The 12,308-nt window shown below is 39.0% G+C and overlaps 1 protein-coding gene across 1 annotated transcript in view; it reads left to right on the plus strand.

Moving 5' to 3' along the window:
- The window catches only part of ankar (ankyrin and armadillo repeat containing), a 99,007-nt gene that overhangs the window by 53,548 nt on the left and 33,151 nt on the right, over window positions 1-12,308 (plus strand). The window contains exons 11-13 of the mRNA XM_055637748.1: window positions 4,540-4,784; window positions 7,573-7,741; window positions 11,039-11,280. Of these exons, the coding sequence (XP_055493723.1) occupies window positions 4,540-4,784; window positions 7,573-7,741; window positions 11,039-11,280 (656 nt within the window). The remainder of the gene's footprint in view (window positions 1-4,539; window positions 4,785-7,572; window positions 7,742-11,038; window positions 11,281-12,308) is intronic.

Below are 12,308 nucleotides of genomic sequence, written 5' to 3' on the forward strand. Positions count from 1 at the left end.
TGAATGGCAGTGCTGGCACGAAGGGCCAAATGGCCAACTCCCACACCTATTATCTATTGTCTTTTGAAAGCACACCAAAGACTCTACTTCTTTAGAAGGCTTAGGAAGTTTGGCAAGTCCCCAACAACTCTCACCAACTTCTTTAGGTGCATGGTTGAAAGCATTTTATCAGGATGCATCAGAGCATGGTTTGGGAACATCTACATCCATGATCGCAAAAAATTGCAGCGAATTGTGGATGCGGCCCAGACCATCACGCAAACCAACCTCCCTTCCATTTACTCCATTTACACTTCATGCTGCCTCGGTAAGGCCGCCAGCATAATCAAGGCCGAGTCTCGCCCTGGTCACTTCCTCTTCTCCTCTCTCCCATCAGGCAAGAGGTACAGAAGTATGAAAATATTTCATACTTTTCTTCCCATCTGTTATTAGGTATGTTACAAAACCTACCTGAATCGTCATTAGGAATCTGCCCACAGCCAGGCCCGCGATTTTGGCGCTGTTTGGAGGGGGCGGGTTTAAAACGCGATTTTTACTAGGCTGTACTAATCGCACATGTTCAGCCTAGTAAATCATTAACGAAAAATCGCTGCAAGACCCGGTCGCAAAAGGTATTATTAGTTTTATAGGCCTCGATAATATAGTTCTAATAGTTTTAAAATTACTGTTTCATTTCGCAACCACTCGCAGCCCCAGGGTTTTATAGAGCAAACAATTAAAGGTATGTACCTTATTTTTACATTAAATGGGGCATATATATAACCCTATATATCAAGGTATCTATAGCGAATAGCTCATTTTGGGCTTTTTATATCCCGCAGTATTTTTCTCGGCACTTGAGGGCACTAATCCAGCGCGCTGTCAACATTCTAAACCAGCGCGTTCCACATTAACCCACTAGAAAGCCGATTTAAATGGGCATTTATTTACAGCAATTGAACACTAAATTCCTTCCATTTGGCCTATAAATTAATGTAAATTAGATATAAAAATCATGTTATATTGTGAATTATTTGTGAATAATCTTTGGACACTTAGGCTATTTAAAAATGTTAATCTTTCCTTAAGAAATGGGCGTTTGATTATCCAAGATCACAGCTTTTTTGTGTTTAAGAGGGAACTGCAGATGCTGGAGAATCGAAGGTTACACAGAAAAGCTGGAGAAACTCAGCGGGTGCAGCAGCATCTATTTGAGGTCCTTACAGCTTTTTTGTAATGTCCATTGAAAATCAATAGGGAACAAGATGCTAATTTCCGAGTATGAAAATGGTCATAACTTTTTTAATACTTGAGATATGAAAGTGAATTTGGTGTCAAATTAAAATTATTGTTATGCTTTATCTGATGGGATAAATTGCAGACTTGATTTTTTAAATCTCAAAATTTTGTAACATTGCTACTGTTATCAGACAACTGAACCATCCTATCCTGAACTACCATCTATCTCATTGAGAACTACCTTTAATCAGACTTTACTGGACTTTATCTTTCACTAAATGTAATATCCTTTATCCTCTATCTGTACACTGGGGGTAACTCAATTTTAATCCTGTATAGCCTTTCCGCTGACTGGGTAGCATGTTTTCACTGTACCTCAGTACAAGTGACAATAAACTAAACTAAACTAAATGGCTAGTCCAATTGAGTTGTCCATATTGACACCAAGATATTGATGAGGGGTAACTTGATGATGGTGATGCCACAAAATGTGAAGGGAAGGTGGTTAGACTCTCTTATTACGGATGATGCTTGCTTTGGACTTCAACGTTAGCTGCGACTTACCATCTCATGCCTTAATGTGGTATAGATTTTGTTGTATGCAATAATTAACTGTTTCAATTGCAAGAAGCCCATTTGCAAGTAACACAGTAACTGAATATCCTGGGACTGGGATGAATGGCCTCCAACAACCTCTAGAGATTTATCCTACGATTTTCATAGACTCCAGTTTTACGAGGCCTCTTTGATGCCCCACTCAGTCAGATATTGCCTTGATTTTATGTTGCATTAATCACGCTCAACTTCTGAATTCAGTTCCATGCTCTATTTTTGGACCAGATCTGTAATGTGCTCTGGAGTGGAGCAGAGTAGTCCTGGTGAAATGGAAGATCTGGGAATGATGAAGGGGTTATTAATGGATAGATGGATCTTGGTTGTTATGTTGCAGTTTCCATTAACTCGGCTGGTGACTGAGGATGCTAATTGTGCCGTCATTCATTTGATCTACTGTCTGTGAGTATGGCCTATCTGGGCAATTGTCCACATGATTGGATGGATGCCAATATTTTGACTAAGGAACTGCTTGGCTAGAGCCACAGTTCGTTCTGAGGGCCACGTCTTTAGTACTAATGCTGGGATGTTGTCTGCTGCAATAATGTTTGCTATATCTGATGTTTCCATGATTTTCTTGGTGTCACACGCAGTGGATCAAATTGGCTAGAGTCTGGTTTCTGCATTGTCGGAAGTTGAGATGGGTGTGACTGAACATGGTGGCAAATGCCGCAACCTTTAGCACTCACTTGCTGAGTGCCAAGACTTTTGATGGTGGGTTTATTCTTGGAACTTCTTACTCCCAATAGCTGCTTATTTATCTACTACATGTTTTGAAGTGGTAGGACAACTGCTTCAATCTGTTCTGTTGGTTGTGAGATCATTTAGCTCTACTATTGCACACTGATTTTTACTGTTTATTTGCAGCTTCACTAAATTGGCATCTCATCGTTTTTAAGAATGGCATGTGCAGCTCCCAACATGTGCTTCTGCATGGGTAATTGAACCCAGTTTGCATCCACGTCTTGATAGTAACGGTAGAATTAATGATGTGGCACGTAATGAGATTAGATTGTAGTGGTGTATGTTTCTGTTGTTGATGAGTCCACAGTGCCTCATGAATGTCAATTTTTAGCTTACAGTTTTATAGCCTATCCCAGTCTGGGAGTCTATTGATTCTGCACTGCATAACATGGTAGAAGGTATCATCAGTGTGAACATTGGGTTTTAAGGACTGTGTGATGAAGTAACTTTGTGTGTTGCTAATGTAAACCGATGTAACTGCTCTAGGTGGAATGGTGAAGATGAGTAAAAATAGGTTTATCCCATATGGGAGTTCACTTACTATCTACTGCACACCCAGCATGTCAACAAAGTTCTTCAGGGTTTGGCCAACTCCGCTACAGACTGATGGTGCCATTAAGACACTCGTGGTGATCAGCATTGAAGGACCTCACTAGATTACATTTTATGCCCTTCCAGTCATTTTCCCAAGTGTTGTTCAACAAGGACGATCACTGAGTCAGAGTGGAAGATGATAATCCAGACCAAGTTTCCTAACGTATATTTCACCTGGAATCATGTTGCTTCATGTCAGATTCAGATCAGATTCAGATTCAATTTTAATTGTCATTGTCAGTGTACAGTACAGAGACAACGAAATGCATTTAGCATCTCCCTGGAAGAGCCACATAGCAAATGATTTGAATAAATAATAATGTGTCCAATTATTATTGTTCATGTGGTCTGGAGTCGATGCTGAAGTCTATCTGCTACTCCCATCCACCCATACATTACCGTGCTGCCTTCACTGATGAAACTGTCCCAGGGATTGTGGTGGAGTATGGCTCACAAATTCTGATTTTTTGAATGCAACTTTGTCAGACTGTTGCTGGAGCAACTCAGAGAGTCAAGCAGCATCTCTGGAGCAAAGGAACAGATAATGTTTTGGGTCAGAACCCTTCTTCAGGCTGGGAACCCTTCTTCAGCCAGACTTTGTCAGGATGTGGCTTGACCAGTTTGTTAGACAACTGTCCCATTTTGTACAGCAGTCACCAGATGTTTGAGAACAGAACTTTGTAAATCAACCGAGTTGGGAATAATTTTCCTGTGTCTGATGTTGGTGTCCAACGTTAGGCTGAACATCCATTTTTATTTTTTTCTCTATTTGGGCATGTGGTAATGATAAAACTGAGTGGCTTACTAGTCTATTTTAGAAGGTAGACAAAAAACTGGAGAAACTCAGCGGGTTAGGCAGCATCTATGGAGCGAAGGAATGGGTGACGTTTCGGGTCGAGACCCTTCTTCAGACTCGGACTACTTTAGAAAGCACTTAGAAGCCAAGCACATTTACAAATGATTAGTATTCATAATAATTCATGAAGTGAGGTAAAACAATCATATATTGCTAATGTATGGAAGATGAAAATCTCACATGGTGTTGGTGTCAGGAAAAACACACTCTTATTCCTTCAGGCAGGCATAAAATGAACATTGCAAACTCTATTTGAGTCCTGGCAGCTAAACCAAAGATACTTTAATTGCATTAAAATAATGCCAGCTATAGTTGTGCTAAGTTGAAACATGGAAACCTTTAGTGTAAGAGGGGCCATTTGTCTGCTGGAATATATTTGCCCTTTGAAAATTGATTTCATACCTTTCTATTTATATAATTTCTCCACAAACTTTGTAGACATATTAAATGTTAGTTGCATTTTTGAGAAGCTGGATGATGTCATACTTAACACTGTTTTATTTTTTTTGATATAGGCAGCATTCCTCCTCTTATAGATCTGTTGAACAGTAACCATGAGACACTGCAATGTATTGCTGCTGCGGTGCTGTGTAATCTCTCCTTCCATCTACCAGCCTGTGAATCAGTTATTGATTTTGGTATCATCCCAGGGCTTATTTCATTGCTGTACAGTAAAAAGCCGGAGATTCAGTCTCGTTCCTCTGTCATTCTCTTTGACATTGCCCAGGTTAAAAATAATGCCAGTCTAATTGCTACTCTTGTAAGTAATGTTTAATCATTATACTCCATTGTTATAAAAAGTATAGTTCACTGTATTACCAAAGGGTGAGTCATCACAAATTTATTGATACAACTTGCACAAATATATCATTTTTTAGCTGAGCAGACGCACTTTTAAAATGATTTCTCTTTTATACCACTGAAGGAATGTCAGAGTAGTTTCCACAAGGCTGCCATTGGATAAAAGAACAAAAAATTTCAACTGCAAGTTAGATCCAGAATAAACTGAGTCTTCACAACCTTGTAAACTGATTTTAAAAATCTCTGTTTTTTCCTGACAATTAAATCAATCGCAACATTCCATTTTTTATAATTGTTTTCACTTGAGGTTCTTCTCAAATTTAGGGTTTGCAGCTCGTGAAACGATTGAACCAAGAACTAGTATAAAATCCTGTAATTTAAAATCCATTTTTGGCCAGCATTGACACAATGCACCACATGGATTCCCTTCTTCTAACTTTATCAATTGAACCTTGGCTAATTTCTGCTTCAAGATAGGTGCTGTGGGGAATCATGGGCAATAGTTTATTATCTAGTTCTCTGCAGAGCAACCTGTTTAACACATCATTGGTTTGCAGAGCCAAGCCATTACTCCAATATGAATAATTGGTAAATCGCATCAGAATTCATCAGTTTCCATAATTTCATGCCATTTTCTGCCATGCATGTTACTGCATTTTAGGTTTATCCAAAAAAACCTACACTCTGTGAAACAATTTGTAAATTTCCCTATTAAGCTTCCACCTCCAATGTAACTATATATTAGCAGCAGATGCAGTTCAAACAGGATTTCATGATAAACAAGTTAGACCTTCACCAGATTTCCCAACAGCCCTTTCTATGAAACATTGAAACATAGAAAATAGGTGCAGGAGGAGGCCATTCGGCCCTTCGAGTGAACCATGGTTCCCTTTTGTGGTGAACCATGGGAAACAGGGATGAAAAGGAAAAGATTGATCTGAAATGCTGTTATATAATTGCTCCATCAGTAACTTGAATTGTCCTGTGCTTTTAAAATAGGGTGCTAATAAATTAGCTTTGTGTCACTATAAACTCTATTAATAGGAGTATTTTTGTGTCTAATTGTTTTCTGCTTCCAATTATTATTGAGGAAATGTTGTGACATTTCAATTAATGTTTTCTTAAGATGAAAAGTTAATTATTTTATCAGTAAACATTCTCCTTGGCATGGAGATGTCAACTACTGATGTCTTGCGTAAATGGGAATTTTAATAAGTACTAGACGACCCATGGGTTGGGTTGGGTTCCCGTCACACCGAAGGATTACATCAAAAAGGCGATCTGAAAATGACTATCTCACCCTGTCAGCTGCGCCTGCGCAGTTGGGGGAGGGTGGCCGGGCCCGGTATCCACGCGTGCGCAGTTGGGGCGCCATTTTCAATTGTGACGGGCCCGACGGGCCCGGCAAGTGGTTAATTAAAGTTTATCCCTGTTGTGACGTCATAAAACATTTCAGATTAAAATATTCACAACATATGTAAATATTAAATCTGCCATCTTTGGTGCTTTATTCCAACCAAGAGCTCATGATATAAAATAATATAAAAAATATCTTTCCATACTAATACAATTCTGGAATATTCTCATTGAAAAAATAGCAAATGCACATATACAGGTTCTGTCTTCAGAAAAAGTCTTATTGGAATATGATCATTAGGAGATACCTTTATTCCTGGTTCAAAGCTGTATGATCCGTGGACCCGTTGGGAATTAGATAAAAATGGCAATCTGAAAATCGGCGAAGACAACCCTCCCCCAACTGCACAGGCGTGCTGAGGACCTGTTGGGTGCCCTTTGTGACGCCAGTCATGTAAACACAAAATTATTAGATTAAAAAATAAGTAAATTAAAGTTTATTAAGGGAATTACTTTGTTTAATCGAACAAAACTTGATACAGCACACCCCAGAATGGTGAGTAAGGCGCCCTGAAATTGTTGTGCTATCGTGTACCGTTTTGGTTGGATTTTGGGAACATAAATACATGCATGCATGCATACATACATACATACAAGATGAGAGTTTTAGTCAAAATAGATTGGTCATTGATCAATTAAGTGATTCACCAGCTAAGTAATTTCTTCTGTAATCCATTTGACCCAATTTTCTTCCATTGTCATGAAGCTAATTCATAGCACAGGTTATGAAAATTATTTGGGAGTGGGAGCAGATTATTTGGGAGCAGATTATATTTATTTTCTCTGGAGTGAGGGTCAATTATAACTACCCATTACCTCAGGTAAAATTATATATTTTTTCATAAACTGGGAATGAAACACATGTTTTAACAAGCATTCATTGATTTCAGTGGTTGAGTTTGAGGTCATGGTTGTGGCCACTAGAGGGTGGTAATGAATTATAAATAAAATTATATTTTTGCAGATAGAACGAGAGTTTAATTATCCCAAGCTTAATCCAACTGAGTCACTCAATATAGTGATAAAACATACAGATGCTCTTTTGGTTTTAATGTGAAACCTGACCAGAAATTTGAGTTGATCTCCAAGATAATAAAATCATTGTGTAAATTCTTTGCATCTTAGCACAGGATACTAAGCAGAGATTTAAACAAAATGTGGAAAATATTTGAAACGCCTGTTATAAAGAAAATATTCTATACATTTATTAACTATAGCTACAATATATAGGTTCTGTTGTTATCTTAACATTACCTTAGTAGATGGTTTGCAATTTCTTGGAAGTATGTGCAATTAAAGGTTCTGGAACGCCAATCATTTTTATTTTCTAGGGTGCAATTCCTCCTCTCGTGCAGATTTTAAATTCGGTTGTTGAAGACGTACTTGTCAATGCAATTAAATTCATTCAGATATTATGCATTAACAATCCGATCAACCAGACCTTGGTAGTTAAAGAAGGGGCGATTCCACTTTTGGTGGCGCTTTTAAGTGGCCCCTCAGGTAATATTCTTAGTAAATGTTCTTCCAATATTTAAGTTGCAATTTTATTTTGCGTGGACAAAATGCCAGCTGAAAAGATGGGAAGGAGGGGGGTGGGCTGGAGAATGGTGAATGTTAATTTACAGATGATGAGATTAATTTGCAATGAATGTTGGCATTAGGTTGTAAAAAAACTAAGTTTAAAAGTTGCTTCTGCATAATATCAGAGGGAACAAGGAGACGCTATTTGACATGGAATAGCAAATACCATAATAGGCACAACATGAGGTGGCTGGGGCAGTTTCAGTCAATTAAACCATCTTATGTACAAAATGGAATGGCTACATTTATTCATTTGTCATTGTCTTTGTTAGAATCTGCAAATAAACATTTATATTTCATTGGTTGATATAATTTTATCCATATTTTTAGTTGATATCATTTTACCCATATTTTTAGTTTTAGTTTTAGAGATACAGTGCGGAAACAGGCCCTTCGGCCCACCAAGTCCGCACTGACCTGCGATCCCTGCACATTAACACTATCCTACACAAAATGTTTATGACACATACACCAAGCCAATTTACCTAAATACCTGTATGTCTTTGGAGTGTGGGAGGAAACCAAAGAGCTCGGAGATAACCCACGTGGTCACAGGGAGAACATACAGACTCCGTAGATACAGCACGCATAGTCAGAATCGAACCTGGGTTTCTAGCACGTCAAGCACTGCACAGGCTACAACTCTACCACTGCGCCACCGTGCCGCCCGTAAAACGGAACTAGCGAGGCCCCGGGCCCCAGTGAGATTTGAACTCATGACCCCTAGTTTACAAGACCAGTGCGACCTTGAGCGATTAAACTGATTACATTTTCATTCAAGAGTAGTCTCCATTATGTCCCAACATTCGTGGGCTGAGAGGAACGTGCATGAAAGATGTTGTTCTCTCAGAATAACACATACTGGGACGTGAAGACTAAAGTGACTGCAAATGTATGAATATAGAACAAAAACAGAATGCTGGAAGAACTCAGCATATTAATAATAAAGCTTTATTTCAGACACAGGTCCATATAACACATCATACAGTATAAGGAGATACAAAAAATACATTAAAAAATTGCATATTAGCCTATAAGATATTGCACCAATGCCATATTAAGCAGCATCTGAGGAGGGAAAAGATGTAAGTTGATGTTTCAGGTTAAGACCCCACATCAGGACTGAGAAGGAACAAGAATGATTGTCGGTACATAATGGGGTATGGAAGAATATTAATAGAGACGTAGATGAAAGGTGGAACCAGATGGCGAGGGAATGATAAGCAGATGGAACCATGGGCGGTTCAGGTAGGGAAAAGGAGGAATGAACAAAGTTAGGTGGACAGGTGGACATAAATGCTGGAGAAACTCAGCGGGTGAGGAGCGAAGGAATAGATGACGTTTCGGGTCGAGACCCTTCTTCAGACTGATGTGAGGGTGGGGGTGAAAAGAAGAAAGGAAGAGGCAGAGACAGTGGGCTGTGGGAGAGCTGGGAAGGGGAGGGGAAGGAGGGAGAAAGCAAGGACTACCTGAAATTGGAGGTCAATGTTCATACCGCTGGGGTGTAAACTACCCAAACAAAATATGAGGTGCTGCTCCTCCAATTTGCAGTGGGACTCACTCTGGCCACGGAGGAGACCCAGGACAGAAAGGTCCGATTCGGAATGGGAGGGGGAGTTGAAGTGCTGAGCCACTGGAAGATCAGGTTGGTTAATACGAACTGAGCAGAGATGGACGGGTGAATGTGTATGGGAGGAGAACACCAAACACATTGTTTTTCTACCAAAATCATTACTGATCTTCCTGCTAAAATAAACATAAAAGCATAAAAGTTAGCTTGTATATTGATTTCCTCAGACTTACACTAGTTATATGTTGTATGAATAACTTGTCACAGACACAGTGTAGACATGAAATTGTATCCCTACTTTCCCCATAGAGTTCATTATTAGTTGAAGAGAAAAAATGTGAATATAGATATCTGCCCTTCATGTCAACATGCATGATTCCCTAATTATTTCCTTAAGTGTCTATTTCACTGTTAGAAAAATAATATGTACCTCAATTGAAGTCCTGAAATTGGAAAAAAAAATTGGCATGAACATAGGGAAAGTAATTGATAGTTCCAATAGACAATAGGTGCAGGAGCAGGCCATTTGGCCCTTCAAGCCAGTCATTCAATGTGATCATGGCTGATCATCCCCAATCAGTACCCCGTTCCTGCCTTCTCCCCATATCCCCTGACTCTGCTATTTTTAAGAGCCCTTTTTAAGAGCCTTTAAGAGCCTATTTTTAAGTTCCAATTTCCAAAGATTGTTTTTTCTCCTTTAATTAGATTTTAACAAAACATTGTAGCTGCAGGTTTTCCCCATGGTATAATCCTCAAATTGAAGGAATTATAAATTGGTAGTACACAGGCTTCCTGGGTTATGAATGTCCTGATTATCCAATGTTATCCAATGTTAGGCATAATCTATCATGGATTTTTAAATATTTATGCAAGCTGGTAATGGTAATACAGTGATATTAAATTGTTTCATGGTATTTATTAATGACTGGGTAGAGTATATATTTCATTAGTTTAATTATGGGTAGTCCTAGAGTGATTATTTAATGAAATGAAAGAATTGCAGCAAGTGTGTGTAAAGTGATATACTATAGGTAGCTATAGAAAATAGATGTTTCTGACATGAGAAATCAGCTTGCGGACAGTTCTCGGTGACTCAACCCTCATGAACTGTATATATAAAGACAGTAATCAATAAATGACTGAGAGAGATAAAAAAAACTGTTTGTCTTTGAATTGTTTCACAATCTGCTGTTTATTTTGAGCACTAGGTATTTTTTGTATTTATTCCTCGACGGATAGCCAAGAGACTGCAGATACCAGAAACTGAGCAAATCTCATACTGTTGGAAGAACTCAATGGGTCAGGGAGCAGCAGTGGAGGCAAAGGGATAGTTGACATTTCGAGTCAAGACCTTGCATCAGGACTGAAAGTGTAGAGTGAAGATGCCTAGTGTGAGCCTCTCATTGCTGGCAATTTCCCCGCTACGCTCGCTGGCCTGATTCAGCCCAAAACGTTGAATCTCCCGCTGCCTCCACAGATGCTGCCCGAATCGCTTAGCTCCTCCAGAAGTCTGTTTTTTTTTTGATCATTCTTTCAATCCAGTTGGATGTATTACCTGTATTGCTTGTGTTCTTAGTTAAATGGATTAGAATGTGTAGTGAGATTCAGATACCTAACTTTTTTTGTGGAATTTTTATGTTACGTAGAAATACTGAAGGGCTATTCTTCACTTGCTTTGGCTGAAATTGCTCGTGGACACAGTGTGAACCAGGATGTGATTGCTGCTGAAGGGGCAATTCCCCCTCTGGTAAAAATCCTCAGTGGTCGCAAAATCAAGATGCAACTAAAAGCCATAGCAGCAGTGGAGGTTTTAGCTGACAGAAACGCTGCAACACAAAAAGAATTTCTTGAGTTGTCTGCCGACAAACATATTTTGAAACTTCTTAAGGTATTTCACTATCAAAATCAGTGTGATTTATTTAAATTGTACACATATTTATCAGTAGATAAATACAAAATAGTGGAGTGACTTAGTGGGTCAGCCAGCATCTCTGGAGAAAATGGATAGGTGACATTTTGGGTTGAGTTTCTTCAGGTTATTTCATTATTTATCGGTAGCTTGTCCATTATGCAGCAACAGGTGATCCTGATAAATGGAGAAGTCTGAAGACTTCTTAAATGTGGAATAATTGTCGGAACGTTTAATGATCCTTCTAATTCATCAATTTTTTGCTTTTCAATAATTTGAACACCTCACAAGCAGTTTAATTAAGCGTTGACATTCAACATTGCCTTGTCCAGCAACCCAGCTTCAATCTTGACCACTCATGCTGTCTGTTTGGAGTTTGCATGTTCTCTGTGTGACCCCTTCGGTTTCTGCTAGGTTCTCTAGCTTCATCCACATCCCAGAGACATGATAGTAACCAGGTTGATTGGGCACAAAAATTGTTTCGGGTTAAGGTATCCAGTAGAATCGGGGCGGGGGGATTGCTCTGTGAGCTGATATAGAGTTGATGGACTGAATGGCTTCCTTCCTTATCTTAAAAAAAATATAAAATATTCTCCAGCCTGTGTTTACTTTTCGCCCCTGCATCTTTGCTATTTGTTTTATCTTCTCAAAGTGATAACACGTTTTTGCCTTTCATTGGCGAAAGAAACGTCAGCTAAATTTTCTGTCGGGTATATTTGTAATCATATTATGCTATGTTGCTATGAATATTGCTATGTTGCAGGCTACACTTAGGTCAAAGTGCACAAATGTACATGATTTCCTTCTATAGAGGCTACTAGCAAATCAGATCACTGAAACAGGCATTAGAGTGTTGGTGAGCTCGGTTTTATGGAGGGGTGGAATATAAGATCAGACAGGAAAGTGCAGAAACAATGAAATCTAGTGGTGCTAAAGATGTAGATGATTACATTATCCCTCCCTCCACCCGCACCAAGAACAACACAAAAGTACCTTCCACATTTGAA

The sequence above is a fragment of the Leucoraja erinacea genome, chromosome 7, assembly GCF_028641065.1.
Source record: "Leucoraja erinacea ecotype New England chromosome 7, Leri_hhj_1, whole genome shotgun sequence".
Taxonomy (NCBI): Eukaryota; Metazoa; Chordata; class Chondrichthyes; order Rajiformes; family Rajidae; genus Leucoraja; species Leucoraja erinaceus.